Here is a 20,424-nt window from a genome sequence, read left to right as displayed (position 1 = left end):
GCACCACAACGAGAAACTTGCCAAGCAATAAATTCCATTGAAAGGTTTCTTTGTGTCTTTAGGAAAAGCTTACATGAGATACTTCCCTACTTACATGTAATAAAAGGAAATAATGAAGTACACAAGCACACAAGTAACCATTAACTTGTGCTATTGTGTATTTTAATGGTTTTATTATGGATAACTTTCCAAACCGTACAGACTCAAACGAGTGCCTTTGCATTTCTCTGAATCTATCCTTTTAATTTACAGAAAACCTGATTCACACAGATTCTGGAATTAAATCATCACTCCAGCTGCTATGCTTTAAGTTTCCCAGACCTTTGTGAATCATTATGTGGTTTTGAACAGCCTGGTTGTTGTGACATAAATATTTTTGTAATTGATCAAATATGTTTAGGTTTGGTTGGTTTGTATTTTTAACTAAAAAAATGTCATTTTTAGAAGGATTTCTTTAATTTTTAGGAAATTAGATTAATCATCTTTTTAAGGCATGATTTCCTTTTAATGTCTCCAACTAATTGAAGCACAGGAATTATTTTGATTTTTGTCTCAGCCACTACAACTTTGTTGGGCTTTAGCTATGTTTTTTCTAAGTCCTCCTTCAAAAGCTTGAGTTTTTACTGCTTGGCAGTTGTTAAGCTACCTGTCTCCTTGTTTAATGTTTTAGGGAAGAGTTCTGGCCACTTATGTCTGAGACAAAAAAAACCCAAAACTCTGATGCATCAGAGTAGATAAGCAACAGGACAGAAAGCCAAATGTGGCAGTGATCAGAAGCAAAGCCACGTGTGTAGGCTTAAAGCACAATTTGGAGCCTTTACGCATTTTAATTCTAGGAGAGGAATGATGAGTCAGTGCTGCCAGGGACTGCTTGGGCCAGGCAGCGCCGCCACAATTAACGGGTTTGCAGCTGGGACTGGGCATCCTTGAGAGCTAGAGATCTTGAGGAGCTGTTTATAAAAGAGGGGGTCATATAACCCCATGCACCTTGTTCTGTAGTGACTAACTGTAAAACTTCCTGAATGTCTAAGTTTCATTCAAATTTCTTGAGGACAGAAAGCTAAATTGGATACAGAGACACCTTCACGTACACTAACAAGGTGCAACCAGGCCCTGGAGAAACAAGGGCTGCATGATCCATGTAGACCTTGTGGTTAGCCCAGATCAGCCTCAGAGCAGTGCTAAACGTGCTGCGGTGATGGCATGGCATCCAGGGTTTCTCCCGTTTGCAGAGGCTGCCGTGGCTGAGGAGAGGCGCAGTGGCACCGGGGTGCTTGATGCTCTGCAGGAGCAGACCCCTGGGCTGCCGGGTCCTGGGACGGGTCCTGGGACTGGACCTGAGCTGTGTCCCGCGTTTCTGGGCAGGTTGGTACAAGCCTTTCGCTGTGACTGACTGTTGGTCATCCCCCTTCAGTGTCGTTTTGTTGTTTCTTTTCTCTCTTAGCTGCCACCCCAGCACTCTTCCTTGCAGCAGTTTCCCCTGCTGCCCTGTCTGGGTTTCGCTCCCGCTCCACCTCTGTGCGAAGTGCCCGACAGAGGCAGGGAGCCATTGGCCACGGGCTGTTGACTGGCCTCTGGGGATGACACCCTTGCAGAGGGCAAGGTCTTGGTCCCCCAGGAGAGCTGCCGCTCAAGGCTTGTCTGCAAGCATGGGACACCCTCACCGTACCCTTCTGATTCCGTACAAGATGTTTGCCAAAGCTAGAAACTGCCGAGAGTTACAGCTGGCATATCCTGGTAGGGCTGCAAGGACACATAAATACACTGAGAGGCTGGGGCACTGGAGACCTCTGAGTTTATGCTTCTACTGTGTTTTCCCTGGTACTTTGACTGCTGGGTTCACACGTTGTCACCAAATCGTGCTTTAAAATATATATATTCATTGTGGTTGTATAACTTTGTGACCGTAAGGGGAACCGCAGTCCTGTGGACCCAGTAATGCCACTTCTGCAAATGCTGCCAAAGAATCGCCCCATTCAGCTTGGGGCCCGCTCTGTGGATTCTGACTATGCAGCTGCAAAATGTGGTATTTTCTTAACGTGCCACTGAATTTAGCATTTTTTTTTCCTGCAGAATTTGCTATTTTGCTGAAGCCAGGTGCTTGACATTTTTCTGTCAGTCCTTTGCGGGTAGGAGGGGCAAGAAATCTCTCAGCAGCTGCTTTTTGTTTTAGGCTGTTCTCTGGGGAGCAGCTAATTGGATTACAGGCCTGAAAACTGAAGAGACGGGGCTTGGCACTGGCATACCTGGCATCAGGGAAGGTCCTCAACAGCACTGCGTGAGCACACCGCTGCCGAGCAGCTCCTTGGGGAGAAGACAGGAAAAAAAGAAAGTACCATCCTCAGCCACCGACCGGTTTCAACCCAATGTGAGTTTTTCAGTAGTGCCCCTTGGTAGCGTGGCTAACTTTGAGCTGTAAATGAAGGGGTATTTGCCAGACATTGATTGATGCTCAATCTGGGCGTCCGTTAGTGAATGGTGCTTGTGAAGATTCGCCTGGTGGTGAAAAACTTCTCAGGCGTCAGCAGCATTTCAGGTGTGCACCCCTGGCTGGGATGGGCACAGGACAGCCTCCTCGGGCTGCCATGAGCCTGGCATGGCAGGCGTGGTGGCGTGGGAACGGCTTGTCATTGGTGTGGGCATGGTGTCCTTTTGCAGACTTCGCTCTGGGACCTGCCGTAAAAACGTCCTTCGGCCTTTTTACAAGAGCTCTGCCCTGTGGCCAAGCTCAAGCCCTCTGGCATCGGGCGCAGGAGGCACAGCCGGTCACAGCCGGCCACTGCCAAGGGCAGCCAGGACATTTATTGTCATTTGTTTCCATTTATAGTACAAGAGCAAAGTTGATGCTAACTCTAAGTATCTTCCCAGGGACATGGCACATCTTCATTTAACTCAAACTGCCAGCCTTTTTCCTTCGTGAGGCTGTACCCACACCTGTGGGACAGCAGGTTCTGCATGCAGCAGCATTTCCTGAGGTGGGGGTTTGGGTATTAGACAGAATAAAGCCTTTCAGTTAACCATGCATTGCTCCTAGGGTGCCTATTGAGCCCAACTAGCAATCGTTTGCAAATGAGAATTTTTTTTTTTTTCCCCCAGTTAGTTTTTCCTTATTGTTCTCCCAAACCACCATGGTACATTTCCAGGAGCTCACATCTAACATGCCTGCTTTGGCACACATTGGGAGTGCCTGTCCCCTTGCAAGATGCCGGTCTCTCCCAGGAATGACGACTAGGCTGGGAATTGCAGCCCAGTGGGGCCAGGGCCAGGGTGGCAGGGAACCAAGAGGTCCCTGTGTACTGCGGGTGACCTCTGTTCCTCTGGAAGCCACTGATTACAAGTGCTTTGGATGGAGGAAAGCTCTCCACAGGTGTCCTGCTCTCCTCTGTAGCGTGTGCCTGAAGTGAAGTGGAGAGTTCAGAGTGGCTGCCGGCTCTGGTGCATGGAGAAATCAGGTGACCTGCCCCCCACTCAGTGTTTGTGCAGCGCGAATATGCCACTGATCTCACGTGGGATGAGGCCGTACATTTACTTGTGGAGGCAAAAAGCCAGGCACAGCTGCATTTAATTTTCCCCTACACTGCTGGGATGGCTGCAGGTGCTGATGTACCCACCACGGCAGGGGCAGCAGGAAGGCTGGGAGATGGTGCAGGGCCAGCCGGCAGTGCTGGGAAGCCAGCCCACGGTGCCACCCTGCGCTGGAAGGCTTCTGGCCCTTTCACTGAAAGTCTGCGGGCCCCTTGGTTTTCTTCACGTACACTTGGGCTGCTTTAATTTCACAGTTGCTGAAATGTCACTGCTTTGTTTAAATCGCTCTCAAGCATTTTAAGAATGTAATATTAGGATTTATCAGGCAGACGGATGATGTTAAGAAATGACAGTACACTTGTTTCCAGTTTTTAATGCTTTCTTGTAAAATTGAAAATATAAAACCAGCCGAGCAAATGAAGATCTTTATATACATGAGGTCTGTGATTAAAAAAATCCTTTTAGTTAAAAAAAAGAAAAAAAAAGAGAAGAATTGACCAATGAGTTAAATGAAAACTGATTAAAGGGAACAACATTCTCAAATTGAAACATACTTTTCAGGGGGGAAAAAAAAAACAACCCTTCTTTACAAGTTTATTATATAACTTACATTTACACTTTACTGAGAGAACTTACAAAACAAGCTGCTTGAAATGCTCCTCGTTCCCTTAAAGCATGAATTTCAAAGTGCCACAGCGAAGGAACAGGTTCCAATATTATCTTATACAGACTATTCATGTATAAAATGGTTTGGTAAATGTGAGGTGTTTATTTAAATGAGCACATATAGGGATACAGACTAAATAAAAGTACTTGAACAACACCTTTGTTATTACATACACAGTTATAGGTATAATAAAGGAAACAAGGTCAGCACTGCTCTTAGGTATCTGTATAGATGGAAGGAATGTGATTCAAGCAGTGATCAAAGGCGCCGTTTTGGAAGAATCCATTTTCATCAGTTCCGTTGGAGACCATGTCTTCAGATACACACTGGGCTTCAGAGATTGCATCATAGCCTGAAAGCGTGACAAGTTGTATGGACATGATTTAGTACCACAGTACATATAAGGAAGGAAACATAGTTTGAGGCCTGGGATTATACAGTGCAGCACAGTGTTAATGAAAAGACAATAGGGTTTACCATCAAAGCCTTACCCAGGAGATATACAAACTAATCTCCATGGGCTTTTGTGTCATAGTAGATGAAGCTCCCATTCATTTCTGCGGAAAGCTACCCATTTGCAAGTGAAGTATCAGAGTTTGACTCCCTTGGGACTTTACAGTCATTATCTGAATAGGATGTCAAAACAATGAGTGGGCAAGGATCCTAGTAAGTGTACGCTAAAAGTGATGCAGTCCTCTTGTTTTGTGTGTTTTTCCTTTTCATGGCACTTAGGAAAAATGTTCCATGTGTCTCCCAGATGCTCTTAAGATCCAGAAGAAATCTAGATCCTACATTTACTGGATCCCCACATACTGCAGAAGTGAGGTCTGTGGAAGCATGTCTGGGTCAGGTCAGGCTCCCAGGACGTGGGGAAGAAGCTGTGCACCATGTTGTCCTCAGCCCACCACGCTGCTGGCTCCTCACCTGGCCTGGCTGGTGCTTGCCAGGCTACCAGAAAGCCACTATGGTGGGGAAGAATTTCTCTGTCCTTCTCCTTTTATGATGCAAAACTTCCACAGCTGTTAGAAGCCTCCCTGAGCCGTGCATCCCTGTGGAAAGGAACAGGCTTGCCTGCTACCAGGTGCTGTGGCAGCTGGAGTGCCAGGGAGCCCGAAATAAAAGATTCAGTGACTACCCCAAAGTGCACGAAAATTTCCTATTACGCCCCACTTTTGCAACTGGCCAGTCAAGGCTCACGTGCACGTATTCATCTTACTGCAGTCCAGCTCTTTCCTTACCTCACCCCTGCTGTGTTCACCCTTTGCCCTGCCCTTCTCCTTTCTGCATCCGTCCCTGTGCCCGCACTTCTCCTCACACCAACCAGACCCTCCTATCTGCCCCATGGCTCTGCTCTCTGCCGGGGGGCGGGGAAACCTCCTAAGCCTTCTCCTTCAACAGTTTTTTAACCCACCCCACTATCCCCTCCCCAAACTACTGCATGAAACATTGACCCCTAATGCTCATCCTTTAACATATGTATTCTGTTCTACCCTGTATCACTGATTTGGGTTGGGCCTTCAGAAAAGTGTCTGTGTGAGTTTCAGCGCAAGGTTCTGACCCCTGCACCCAGCCCATAGAGCCCACCTACCACGATTTTCATAATCGTCATCAGCATTCAGTCAGCTGAGGCCACACGTGGAACAAGATTTTCTAGTTAAGAACATGCCTGTGAACTTACAAATCACATTCGTGTGAACTGCAAGTCAATGCGTGGATGGCTGATCCTTGTGGTTAAAGCACTGGGACCTGCTCCATTCTCTGCTTGATGGAGGAGCTCTGTGGAGCCATTGGGAAATGACTGGTTTTCTGTCCCTCGGTTCCCCTCAGCCCTTCTTCTCTTTCACCTTTCTCTCATCTCTTCCGTCTGCCTAACTCCGCAGGCGAGTGTGTCTGGATGTGGCTGAATCCAGCACTGCACCAGGCTTAACCGAGCCTCCAGGCTGTGCGGCACCGCACCACCAGCAGTAACGACAGATCCTGTAGTCTTACACAGCCAGTCCTGATTTCAGAAAGAACTGTCGGTTCAGTCCTTAGAACTTAATTATAGGTATTTTACTATTAGGTATGTTTTTATTATTTGAGACCAATTCTCTACTTATTTACATTTCTGCATTTTCCTATGACGTATTAATTTACTGTTAGTTTGCAGGTCAAATTCTGCTGTCTGCAGAAATCTGGCATGCAGCATATGTCCACAGTCTCTGGAGGACGAACTTGGCCTGTTTATCCGCCCTGTGCTGCGTCAGTCCAAGCCGAGTGACCAGTATTTTGGTAAGTTTTGCGAGTGTTTATGTTATGCTAATTTCTATTTGATGAGCCTGTATACAGGGTGGATACCCAACCAGAGATGGACAAAACCCAAGATAAGCATACACCCCAGAAATCATTATTAGATTCCAGATAGAGTAAACTATCCAAAGTCCTGAACAGAAAATAAAAATTTATTGACTGTTAATGTGATTCATGGAACAGCTGTTTGCCAGTCACATTTGGCATTCCTGTGAGATGAGATCTCATTTAATATTAATGGTGCTATAAAAGCCTGAAAAAAATTAATGCATAGCCTTGATGAATCTTGCAAACCTGAATGGTTCTATTTTACACACAAAAAGATGAGATAAGATTTATATATTTCATATACATTTATGTTTCAGCCTTTTAAGTATTTGCATACCTCAATAACCACTCTAAAAACAAAAATATTACACAGAAACATTTCATAATAGTTTAGCCCCAGACAGAAAAATCAACTGTTGTTGAAGTTGGTGTCTTGCCATAGTATTATTCTTTGCTCCTACAATTTCTTTTGGAAAGTTTATTTAGTCTGTTCTTTAAATATTGCAGGCTGTCAATCTAAACTTGAAATTTGATGTTAACATGAAAAAAATGTGTTTCAGTAACATCAAACTTATGAATAACACAAAAGAATTCAAAGTTGAAGTTGAAACTTCATCTTAAACTTTTCCCTTGTGTTCGTTACTGATGCATACACTTTCTAGTTGGGAACACCAGACAAATGCATGCACGCTCTCTCTGAACAGAGACTCCTTTAATACAAAACAAACAGGAAAGTCAACTCTAATTTTGTGGTCTGACTCAGGCCCCATTTCAAAAAGCATTTAAACATATGTTTTCAGTATCGTCCTTAACCGAGATGCCCTTCTGAATTCAAACATGAAGAAAAATTTCTTGGAGATATGTAAGTAAAGATTGCAGTAAATGGTAGTGTTTCATGGCTCTGACAATACTCACATTTTGTTTGATTTCAGTAATTCTGTCAATTCTTAATTGTGGTTTTAAAAGTAGAAAAAAATGCTTTATGAAAATGAATACTTAAATATTGAAGTATTATAGTAATCTAGCTATAATAACTTGTTGCAAATTTTACACTCTGCAAATATGTAGCTAAACAGGAAAATCCAATTGCCATGAATGTGCAAAAGCACAAAGGAACAAAAAGAAACTAACTCATATTTTTAGGTAAATTTATCAAAGCAGCGCCTTTCCTTTTTGTAAACATCAGTATTGCAAAAGAAAGCCATCCTTGTATTCTTAGATGGCCAGGAAGCCCCTGCTGCTGCTATTTTCTTTGGAGTTGTGTTAAGTATCTTCCTAACCTTGATCTGATTACAAAAGCCTGCCTGAGCACACCTGAAGAGGTGTACAATGAATAGCCCACACAATAAATGTGAGAAGTGTCTCGTTTGTCAGCTCTCCCGAAGGTGTGTGTTGCCTGTTTTGACATCCAGCAGAATGAAAGGAGAATTTGTCCATCAGTCAAATACAGGAGGATTAAAGAAAACAAATTCGCTTTCCTTCTGGGATTTTTATAGATGCAAATGAATTTCAGTGACTGAGTTTTTTATGCAAACATATTTTTGTAATGACATTGACTATAAAATGTGTTCTTTTTCCCTCCTGCTAAAAATATCATATGGATAATTCTTTATAGGCGGAATAAATTACCTGTTGAAGCTAAAGGTGCATTGAGTATGTGATAGCCATTCTGTCTCAGAGGATTAAAGCAATGGGATTCCCCTGTTAGCACATCACTGGTGACAGACTGGTCCATTGTTCTGTAGCAGTCTCCATAGTGGAAACAGTTTTGTATTGAGTGAAAGCTGCCTTGGTAACCTGAAAACAGATATTGCACACACATTTTAACACTACTGCAATGGTATTTCTCCGTTTCTGTCACAGTATTTCATTACTATTGGGGGGGGGTTTAGTTCCTCAGTTTTAACTGTGGAAAAATGATCATGCTATTCTATAAGACGTAATAATATAAAAGCTACATCAAACTCGGTCCCACAAGGTGCTGTGGACTGTGATCCCCATCAAGCAAAAATCTCAAGGATGTGCTTCATTTCAAGCAATACATCAGCTGAATGCAGTCAACAGCCCACTTTGTAGTAAGTACTCCACTGGATCAGGTCCAGGATGCTCAGTTCCTAAGGGAATGTGTCTATAATGAATTACTTTTAATTTAAATACAATAATGCAATATTTAAATGAATAGCCCTGCTTTGTTTTCAATTGAGTAAAGTCTTTTCCCATCCAGTGTGCGTTATGCACTGCTGGAGACAGCGCTATTTATTCGAAATACCTTTAAGAGTACCTTAAACCTCTCCTTTCTCAGACTGTTCTTATTTCAAATGAAAACCCTTTCAGTGAACACAGGGGGCCACAGTCTGCAAGTAAAATTGAACTACAGGTGCAAGACTGACTCCAGGTAGACGTCAGGCGAAGATTTTGAGTTCAGCGAGAGGCTCTTCTTGCTTCTGAAAAGTGCTGAGATAAAATCTGTGTGGTCTCTGGCTGCCTTAGTCATTCTGCTTTTGGGGCATGTTTGACTTTTGTCGCCCGCATGCCCTGTGTTTCTTATGTCCTGCTCTTTTTTAAAGTATCGTATTACCAGTGGACCAGCAGTTTGGTTTTTGCCAGCAGAAGTTGTGAATGAGTTGTACACAACAAAAGAAGATATTTAACAGTAAAGGACAAATGAATTGCTGAGGAAGGAATTTTACAACTTACAAGTTTGTGCCGACATCCTAAAAGAAAATGTTATTTGCTCCCATAAGGATGACCTCAAAGCATGCCACAAGATTTATACCAACCATGGCCTGATTTAATTCTCCTCCTTCCTCCTGCCTCAATAACCTCTTCCTGATTCCAGGTGCATTGCACAGTAATTGCACATTTATATCAAGTATCCCTTTTCCTACCTTCTCTGAAAGTCCCTTCTGAAATGATGCTCCTTCCCTTATATGCGACTGAAGTCAACCAAGTCAGGCTTAAAGTTTAGTAGAACGTGCCATCAGGATTCTCCTCTAATTGCCAGAAAAAATACGGAGGTGTTGTCTTTCTTCCCTCAGTCTTACTCAGACTGAAACATTTCCTAAGGAACTACTGCAAAAGCTCCAGGTAGTTCAGTCAAACACAGACACAACCAGATCTTCAGCTGACAGAAATCAGCAGAGCTCCGCTCGCCAGTGGAAGACTTGACCTGCTGGGCCAGTTGTGCAGCTATTCAGTCTGTTTGTTTAGAAATGAAATACCTGTGCCTATCACATGGCGCCTGGGTGCTGTACAGGGTGGAATTTGTCCCTTACAGATCATGCAGTGTACAAGCTTTTTCCTGTTAAGAAAGATCTCCTGTCTTTTTCTATATTTTCCCTTTACTACCGAAGTTTGACCAAGTAGATAGTATTAGGCAAAGCTCAGGGTCTGTCTGTTCGTTCTGGTCATGTTTTCTAAGGTGGTAATAAATAAGGCTGAGGCAATTCTTTAGTAGAAATGCAATGAACTCATTGAGTGGTGAAAAATTTGCTCTGAAGTTTCACAGTTTAATATGTGTTTTGGCAGAATCTGCAACGATTAGATGATTAATTTCTCTAGAACCTATGATCCTCCACCACAAAGTACCTAAATTGTTGATATCCATGATTGGTGAAGTACTAATGGATGACTGTATTAGATAAAGACACTATGCACACTGTACCAAAGCTGTTCACATTCGCTGCTATGTAGAAGAAGGCTCAGAAATTTGGAAAGCTGAGTATTAAATGATGCATGTCCTTCCTCGGAATAAATAGACAGCCACCTCTATTTACTGCCTGGATAGTCTGGCTCAAAAAACCAAAGAGCTCTTATGAGAGGTAGCAAAGCCATCTTTTTATGTGGTTTTTAGGTACAGTGCTTTATCGATTGGCTTTTGATAATTATCCTGACTTTTCTGTTTACAAAACATTAACTCCTTGCTGTAAGCCTTCTAAAAATATATCCTTTTGAGATGAGCAATGAAAAAAAATGAGACACTTGGCTTCAGATGAGGTATAACTGGGTGCAGAGAGCACTTATATGCTTTGCTAGAGAAAAAACTGAACCTTTTCCAGAATGTCTGCTATACACATCACTTCTAGGGAAGGCATGACGTGTATTTTCTCTGTCTCTGTAATTGCTGCCCTTTCGTCATGCTCCCAGGCTTGCCTTTGTTAAATCAATTAAATATCTTTATGATCTACAGGGCTGGCACAGTGGCTTAGAAAATCAGAGAACAGCCAAGCATGACAGAACTGGATTGAAACTAGTCGAATCCAGGGTTTTCTCAAGATCTATGGGTAAAGGTTTCTTTTGAAGTGTTTTAAGTTACACTGTCTAGCTGCTCAGGAAAAAATACCTGAGGCAGAGAATTGCCTCAGACTCAGAAGTCTGGAAAAGAACTGCCATAAGCAATCAAATTCTCCTTTGGATTGCAGTATCTATCCCTCAGCATCACTGTGGGATAATCTGAAAAGGCAGTGCAAAAAGTGTTACTGGAACTATCCAATGAAGAGACACAATGTAGGAAAACACTAGTGTTATTGCACTGTTGTATTCACCAGGCCCAAACTTCTGCTAAGTGCTTCCAAAGAAAATACCGAGAAATACACCGTTCCTCTTCTAATGTGCTTGCAGATGTGATAATGCAGGTAGCAAACTAAAGAAAAAAGATGGAGTGAGGAAGGGAAAGGTTGCAGCAAGAACACTGGTCAGTAAACCAAACCATGACACTAAAAATGGGACTTTTAACCCTTCTGACCTGAGCAGTATAATGAAAACTTACTGCCTTTTTCATTAGCTTCATAGAAATGACGAGACAGTGGGACCTTATAAGAAAGGGACAGAGGCTTTATGGAAGGCATTCTATGCGTGTGGAAAAAGGCCCAGGGATGGCTATGGGAGGAGTGGACTACAAGGCAGGTAGCTGCTTCCTTGAGGATGAAAGGTGAAGGAGAAAGACAGAGGCTCCCAATAGCTTTTGCAATTGCAAAAGGTGAGAGAGAGGTGGAGACTCAAGACAGCTCTTCTGCATAGCCAAGAGCCCTGAGAAGATTACTGAGTTAGACAGTGCCTGCTTTATCCCTTACGCAGGGATCTTACACAAGCCAGTTCATTGCCTGGTTGGAGACCTGTCTGCAAGCACTTGTATTTTTCTTCTGTGTGTTTACATGACTCATCTTCAGAATAACCTCTCATGAATAACCTCATGACTGCGTTGAGGTTTCATGGGGAGTGACTGTGGCAGCATTCTATTCAGGAGGACGCTGGCCTTACAGCTGAAACACTGCTGAAGAACTGCAGTTGCAGCTGGTGAACCTGATCTGCAGGCCCACTACTAGGACGTATAGGAAGAATTGGGTGATGTTCCCTGCACTTAAACTGGGCATGAAATAACACCTGGGTAGGAAGAATTTTGCCTGCAGTATTAAAAGCTGTATTTGAAAATGTTGCCAGCTGAATGTCAGTGCTGGAAGGTGGAAATGAGTCTTGGAGTGACTGAAATTGCACACCTCCAGGTTGAAGGACTGCAGGATCAGTGAGTTGCTATGTCAGTAAGATTTTTTTCATGACTTTTTATATACTTTCTATACTCCCACCCACTGCTTCAGAGGCACAATCGGAGAGTTTCTTTTGGTACCAGGTAGATATTGGCTCTTGCTGATGGCCTTCAGTAGCCTGGCATGGCTCAAGAGGCCAGTCAGTCTGTTCCAGAGGATCTGAGCCTCACGCATCTTTTACACTATTAAAAAGGGAAAATTGCCAGCTTGTTTAAATGCTGAGCGTTCCTGAAAAACCAAAGTCATTAGACAAGAGATGGAAAGGCCATGTGAGTTAAAGCAACCACGAGGACTTTTGTAACAACGGGTGTTCTTGCCAGATAAGGTTTCATTCATTTTACACAACCACAGGAAATGAAACTTGTTGCTTGCAGGCAATACAATGTTTGATTTGCATATGCAATACAAGTCAGAGCTTTATTGCATTTATATATTTTTTAAATGTGCAGTATGAAACAAAGGTGCTTTTGGTTCATGTCATTTAGTTGTGGTTCCTTTACATTTTTTGAAATGCTTTACACAGAAAGTATTAGGCATTAAGATATGATTAAAATCCCATAATCAATGGTTCAATTAGCAAACACATATGTTGATTAAAGTAAACTAAACATGGAGCATTTTTTACAAGTTCTTAAAAAAGACTCCCTTCAGTGGTTAAAATATGAAGTAAGCAAGAAGGCTCGTCTGGTGCAAACATCCCTGCTCCTTCTAGGAGAGCAAAAGTGTAGTACCAATTTGGCGCAAGTGTTTCACCAATATTTTTTTTTCCACATGGATTTCAGGTTTTCCTTCAGGATTTGATTTAAAGCAAAAATTTTCTGAGGTTAATTTTCCAGTGAAAAATTTACTAAATGTCCTGTCAGTTTAAATGATCACTATTAAATGTTTTATGTACAGTAGATGTAGAAATATAACAGTTAATAAAGGAATAAACCAAGTTCCAAACATAACATTTAGTTAAAATTTTGCTTTGAAATAATTTTGACAGAAAAGCTGCAGTTAGCCACTTCACACAGTGCACCGGCTGCCTGTTTCTCTAAGGCACAGCCTAGAAAACTTCAAGCAGCTTTAAAATGAATGATGTAATGAGCAAATAATTGGAATATGCCTATTAAATGCCATCTTGTTATGTCATGTCATTTACATGTATGTGCAAATAAATCTCCGCTTTTCAAATTCCATAAAATTTCTGACAAGAAATCATGTCAGGTATAAATAACTACAGGATTCCATTGCCTGCCAAATTCTTTCAGCATGTAATAATTTCCATGTGATCTTACTACAACTAGGTTTAAACATATAAATAATGTCAGCTTATTCTTTCATTATCAATATTTCTGCTACCAGCTTGACGAAGCTTGCTGTCTTCTAAAAATTCCAGACCCACAATGTTTATATGCTTCTACACAGACGCCTAGTTCTACAGCTAGACTTACAGAGTGTTCCTTTTTCGGCAAAAATTCAAAACTCCCGAATTACTACAGATTCCATTAGAAAAATGTGCTATTAATGAACGGAGATGCAAAAAAGATGTAGAGCAAGTACAGCTAAGTACAGGTTACAGATCAATTGATTTCAAAGGCTGCTAATCAAAATTGATTTTTGAATGACCATTTCCATAATGAATTTATAATAATACTTCAACATTTGGCCAAAGTGGAAAATTATTGCTTTTTCAAAACCACACGACATAACACTTAGAAAGCAACAATTCATTCAAAAGGAAATGTGGTTTTCTTAAGGAATAAAGTCAATTTATTTAAGTGGTTCAAAACTTGTTCTGTCTATGCATTTGTTTCTGCCATAGTAATGAGCTGCTAAACTTTCCTCTTGTGGTTTGTAGTTATTTAGCTCATTATAGTAACATAATCATATATCATTATATGCTATCATAAATCTGCCACTTTTCCCTTACAGAGTTAATCTTTTTAAATTGAATAATCTGTTGAGCATCAGGTTGAGTTAGTTTTTCCTTCAGCACAAATCATTTAATATAATACGCTTTAACTTTTCAGACTAAGTCAGTCCAACCAAAGAGCAAAAATACTCCTCAGAGAATGAAGGGCAGAGGGAACTGTTGGGATACTGAACCCCATTACAGCTGTGTATTACTCACTGGGTTTGTGTTCAACTCTTGGGTTTCAGACCTAGCCTTAGCGTATATTGAGAGAAAGCAAACCTCCTATTTTGCCCACTGGTAAATTGATCACATGTGATACTTTGCCAGCCAAAAATGACCTTATACACATGACACTACAGCTGTGAAAGCTGGTTATCTGCCCTGTATAAACTTATACGCTTGGTTATACTTGCAACCAGACAGATGTCTTGCACACTTTTTTATTGTGAATATTTACCACACTTAAGCAGCATACCATCTGGATTATATAACATATTTCTTAAATATGCAAGCTCCTGTTACTGGAAGAATCTGTGATAATAATCTCTCTTGCTAATTTATACCTCAAAAATTGCAGAAACATTAATTAGTTCCCAATCAGAACTCTGGAATAGGTAAATAAGCTCCCGATTAAAAAGGCTGAGTAATTCAGAACAAAAAATGTTTTAAATTAAGCAGTGGGACAGCTGCTTAGCTGCTCCCACTCCTGTCCTCACATCACACTGGCACTCTATAGTTGTACAGAGTGCCTTTGCATTTATTATATAAAATAATACAGATCCCAAACTTCCAAATAATAAATAGCAAAATATTTTTTCTTTGTCTAAGCTCATGTCTAGTGCATCACTATCAGTGGACTGAGCAGGACATTGCCAAGGTGTGCTGCAGCCCATGTATTTTGGGACTAGATGGCTCTTGCTTTGGCAGGGTCACTCTTGAAGCTGACGGAAGGCTGGATGACCAGTCAGGTGAGGGGCATAGCTAGTGGCCATCTACTGAAAAGCCTGAATAAATGCAATAAATCTGCTGTTGTGATAGCTTTCCACATTATGATAACATATCACAGCATAAACTGGTCTGAAAATTTTGCTCTGTATGTATATCAAGCCAGTTTAAAAATTGGAGTTCCCATTGAAATGCTGTCAGTCCCTTAATAAGACAGTACTGGCTGACAATGCAAAATCAGAAATAAATTCTTTCTCCCCAACTAGGAATTAGGAAAGTTAAAAAAAAAAAAAAGACAAAAAAAGAGGGAAGAGTTACCTTGAGATCCCTGCTGTACAGACTGGTTTTGAAATTGAGCATATGGTTTATTTGGTATTCCAGAAAATTGCTGCCCATTTGGTGACTGGCTGTGTGATGATGGAGAGCCGTGTTTCTGCAATAGGGAAGGTGGAACTAATGCTTTCAGGGGGCTGACAAGTGGAGAGATTATGTTGGGAGCAAGCCTAGAAAAAGAAAATACAGAAAAACTTCACATATCACATCACAATATGGGAAAATGAAATACTTGAAAGGCCCTATTTCCATAATGGCCTATAGAAACTATAGAAATGTTTATTTTGCAGGTAGAAATTATACTGTAAAAAAAAGATAACAATGCAGTGCTGCTTTCAGGTATTCATTAGGAGAAAGGGCCTTGGAAAAGGATTTCTGTTCCTTTACACTGACTTCCTGTACTAGCCATAATGACAGGATCAAAATGACACCGCTCCTCAGTAAGCAACTTAAACACAGCTCAGTTTTAATTTAAAATTTCGTGAGCTGAGATACATGTCCAGAACACAGAAGTGGAAAATGTAGTTAGAGTGAGTAAATGCAAGTAAATTGTTTAAGTGCCTTCGTAGCTGTAATGGGGTAAAGCTTTACACCCAAGTTGCAGCCAAGACAAAGAAAAGCATTAGTTTCAGTTATTCCTCACGTAGGATTTTTTAGACATAGAAATACAGCTTTAACTGCAACAGATGATACCGTCATTTCAAAGAAAAAGCCTGAGCAAGTGTTTGCTTGTGGCAGCACTGCTCAGTGTAAGACTGAGAAGTGGTTGTACCTGAGAGATGGAAAATTCCCCCCAGACGTCTGGGACTCGGGCCAGCACAGGAGCGCTGGGGCAGTCCCGCTTGGGGAACAGACCCTGGCACAACACTCCCACAAGGAGCTGGAGCAGCTGGCGAAGAACCTCACTAACCCACTTCCATGAAGTCCCTGGGCATCCTCTGCCGCTGGTGGAGCAGAGAAGCTTCAGTGCTTCCTCCCTGCCACAACGAGACCGTCCCACCAAGGGGTGGCACAGCAGCTAGCCTAGAAGGGACGAACCCTTTGCCAGAGAACTGCCTTTTGGCCATTTACAGCCAGAAAGATGGCATAGTGCAGAAGACGGGACCAAAAACCAAGCCATTCACGTACAAGCCTCTTTTAGAGCTGCATTAAACTAACCCTATAAATGAGTAAATAGGTAGAAGCTGGATCTTCTACTCTCCTACGGTACCTGTGACAAATGGCCTTTTGCTCCATAGCCCAATGTTACACTGTCAAATGTGCAGGCTGCGTGGACCGTATGTTCACTATATACTGTCTGCTGCCTCTGGAGCTTTTGCTAAACATAAGAAGCGGCTCTTTGAGCAGCACTAGAACCTTCAGATGCTAGAAAAACCACCTGTCTGTTTGAGAGCCACCCTGCTGAAACTTCACAGCTACAGGTCCTGAGGCGTAGAAATAAAATACCCCTGCAGGTTATAATACATGTCACCTCTCTGGGAAAAAAATGTTGAGCACAAACCATTGCAGGTGTACAAAGAATCAACTAAAAACCAAATTGAGTCTCTCTGGTGTCCTCCTCTACCACTGCACAAGCCGTTCAAACACCATAAACCATGACTTGCAATAGCAGTTCCTCACCAGTTTACATGACTGCTTCTTGGAGCAATTAGGATTAAAGTCGAGGAGCGAGGCTATGCTTGACTTAGGGCTAAGCACTACAGGGAGCGTTCAAGAGGTAAATATAGATGAACTGTGAATTAATGGTGACAACAGCTTAATCAAATGTAACATGAGAGGCAGAGAAACACTGCCAAAAGCTGTCACAGTGACACTCTATTAAAAGGGGCTTAAATAAATCAACCAGTCAAAGCCCATCCTATGCTGAAATAATTCCATCTCCCAAAGCAGGAAAATAAGGCATATAATACAAACCACAAAGACGCTGAATATCCCCAAACTAAACCGAAGAATTAAGCCAGTATTGTTACATGGGTGAAGGCAAGGATATTGTCAAGCCAAATATGTAAAAACTGGAAAATAAATTTTTTTGTGAGAAAGATAACACCACCCCCCCAAGAAGCAATGACCAGCAACATGTAAAATAAAGAGGACTAAAGTCGCATTTTAAAAGCCAACGTGCAAAGAAAAAAAGTCTTATCTGTCTTTTGTTTTAAGTGCATATTAAAAAGAGCTCAGCAACAGAGCTGGGATGGCCCTTGCCCTACCCGAGGGTAAAGGCCTGGGGCTGCGGAGATGCTAAAAGGGGACGCGGGGACTGCAGGGGCCACCTCTGCCCTCTTCAGGTCAGACACAGAAAATACTCTTTGGAGTCTGAACTGCTGAAGAGCAGATGCTTGGGGGAAAATACCGAGTTTATTTGCTAAGAAGCAGCTAAACACTAAGGTCAGCTCCCATGTGGCTGAAGTTTTTCCTCAAAGGTCTCAGTAGAGAAATAGTTTTAACAGAAATGAGCTGTCGTGCAGCCCAGCTACACGTCATATCTTCTGCAAATGTTCTCAAGTGCGTGTCTGTGGTGAACTATTGCATGAAGATGGGGCTGACATTTATCTGCTGGGACCTGCAGAAAAGCCTCTGCTACGGTCTCTTCCGAGGCTGCAAGGGAGTGCCAGCAGAGCAAACCACAAATTACAAAATGGTCACCAGCCCCTTCAAATGGCACACGTGGAGACATTGTCCTCGACATGCCAGAAATGCTACTAGAAGCCTCCAAATGCTTCTATCTGAAAGGAGATTAAAAAGATTGCAGTTGTTTTCACTGGAAAGATAATAGCTAAAAGAGATCAAGATAGTGACATTTATATGGGTAATGACCACACACACATTTTAAAGAGAAACAAAAGATGTGCTAAAAACTCCAAGGCCTGGATGAGCCAGAAACCACTCTGAATGAGGGAGGAAAATACTTCTGGTGAGCGAGTACTCTGCAACTGCCTGTGTTGGGTTTCTTCTGCCTTCTCTTGAAATGTCTTGTCCTGGCTACTGCTGGGAAATGTAGCACCCCATAGAGGCCTGCCGGGCTGCTCTGTCTCGAGTGCTTTGTTAGGATGGTCGAGCAATCGCATTTTTTAATTCTATGCAAATATGTCGCATGTCAAACAAAAATGGTACATTTAAGGTGTCCAGCTGTGGGAATACTCAAAATCCCAGCCTCCCTACCCAGTTTAACTACTCCCAGAGGCTATTTAAATCTTAACCATGTGAGAATTTAACAGTTTTTATTGTTATTTTTAAAGCCGCGCTTCTCCCCATTCACACTCTTTGCATTCCTGTTTTTCCTGTGTGTGAGCTCAACAGTTGTGATAGCGTTTGTGCCTCGAAGCCTTTGAAATGGCTGGTTAAGAGCAGGTGAGACCCCCCACGCGAGGCAGGAGGGGTGCGGAGGTGTGGGGGCCCTGCTCCAGCCGGGTGAGCTGAGCGGCCGCACAGAGCTGCCAGCTTGCTGCTCCCACTCGGCACTGCTGTCACGGTGCTGGAGCTCAGCAAACATAGCCGTCTGCGGGCAGCCAGTATCCTAGTAACTTACTGCAGCACAGGAACTTGAGCTGAAACCCTGAAAGCGCCGTCTAACACTTGACCATCGCTGCCTCCTCTGCATGAAGAGAGTTTCATGCAGTTGAGCAGGTCACTGTAAAATCTACTACGTTCTGCTGAGTCTCTCCCAAACAGGGAATTGAATACATTTCCCGTAAGTTAAGGCACAGTTTTTAGGTAGGAAAGAGCTTTGCTCAGCAGAAAAATCTGGCTATATTAGCACAAGTGGCCAACATGAGAATTTGTCTCCTTAAAATATTCATCACAATGCCTACAGCTCGAGCTGGTCCCTAAAATATTATTTTGTGTGTGTGTATGCATGTGTGAATGTCCTCTGGCATGCTCAAGGAGAGGTTTTTCATCAGCTAACTGTCCAGTTCCCAGTGCCGTCTTTTTAATTCGCTCCTAAATATTTGCCTACTAATTAGGTTGCTGTGATACTCAGGTTGTGAAAAGAGAGGAGGAATCATTCCTGATACAAATTAAAATAGATAATGCATCAGCAACAGAAAAGAGCTTAAAAGGAGAGGCCTGTGTGGAAGAAGAAACACTAAACTACTTACACCAGGAACTCAGCTGGATACATTAAAAATTCCCAGGCAGTAGCTCAGGCGCATATGTTTCAATAACTAATAGCCTGGACATTTCCTGTTAATACTGTACTACAACCACAGTTTGCTTTGGTTTGGATATTACTAATAAATATATACCATATATTTTACTTTAATTGTAACTTGTATAATTCTGTAAATTTGCAGGTCCTTTTGGGGCCTTTTAATATATATCTGTGCCTATATATAGCTATATAGAGAGATATATAAATAAATACTCTCACACACATGTAAAAAAAAATCCTTATCCTTCCCTAATTCATTAAATTTGAGGGCTCCTGGCTATACAGAATATTTCTGTTCAGGAGCATAAATCTTCTTGCTATCTCCCTAACCTTGTGACAAAGTTGAGAAGAATCAACAGTTCTTACAGATCGCTTGCACTGCTGATGTAGCCTGACTGTCGATATAGTCTTACAAGGATGCTTGATGGTAAAACACTTAGTAACTCAAACAACAAATTAACCCACTGCAAGGCTTTTACTACTCCATTATCAGAAACCGTATGTCCCTTATGTGAAAGGTAACCTGTTAACCATGCATTTACCTGATTCCTAGCCATTATCTGCTATAGACACTAATGAAGTTACTAGCAACCCCTCTCTGAATCCAGAATTCCAGTTGCCTACCAATGAAACTGCTATTGCTAAAACCCTTGCTGTATGTAATAGATGATGCAAGTAGGAAAGCTTTTTCTCGTGAAGATTCATTTTGGTGACTTCTGACCTAGCAGCAGTAGGAGCTTCTCAATACCTCTCATACGGAGAGGTATGCACCAAAAGAGTCTATGTTCCCTGCATGTGTTGACTGGTTTTGAACTTAAAATATCTTTTGGGAACAGCAGTGTTGTGGGAAAAATGTGCAACTTTCTTGAGCAGTGATAATAACAGAAAGGGGACTATACGGTTGGATGCATATACTTATTAATGACCATATATTACGTAGTGGTAAAACCAGAAGAACTGTATTCAGTTTTGATGCATTAAGTTATCACGGGAGTTAAAAGCAGCTGAAGATATATTACAATAG

At 42.1% G+C, this 20,424-nt stretch overlaps 1 protein-coding gene across 1 annotated transcript in view; it reads right to left on the bottom strand.

Moving 5' to 3' along the window:
* Positions 1 to 2,816: 2,816 nt before the first annotated feature.
* The window catches only part of GLIS1 (GLIS family zinc finger 1), a 206,808-nt gene continuing 189,200 nt past the window's right edge, over positions 2,817 to 20,424 (bottom strand). Inside the window, exons 9-11 of the mRNA XM_075155738.1 lie at positions 15,236 to 15,420; positions 8,159 to 8,326; positions 2,817 to 4,544 (exon numbers count right to left, since the gene is read on the bottom strand). Of these exons, the coding sequence (XP_075011839.1) occupies positions 4,408 to 4,544; positions 8,159 to 8,326; positions 15,236 to 15,420 (490 nt within the window). The 3' untranslated portion in view covers positions 2,817 to 4,407. The remainder of the gene's footprint in view (positions 4,545 to 8,158; positions 8,327 to 15,235; positions 15,421 to 20,424) is intronic.

Source organism: Calonectris borealis, chromosome 8 (genome assembly GCF_964195595.1).
Source record: "Calonectris borealis chromosome 8, bCalBor7.hap1.2, whole genome shotgun sequence".
Lineage (NCBI taxonomy): Eukaryota > Metazoa > Chordata > Aves > Procellariiformes > Procellariidae > Calonectris > Calonectris borealis.
The sequence above is the reverse complement of the archived record's forward strand: the minus strand, read 5'-3'. Positions and strand labels throughout refer to the sequence as shown.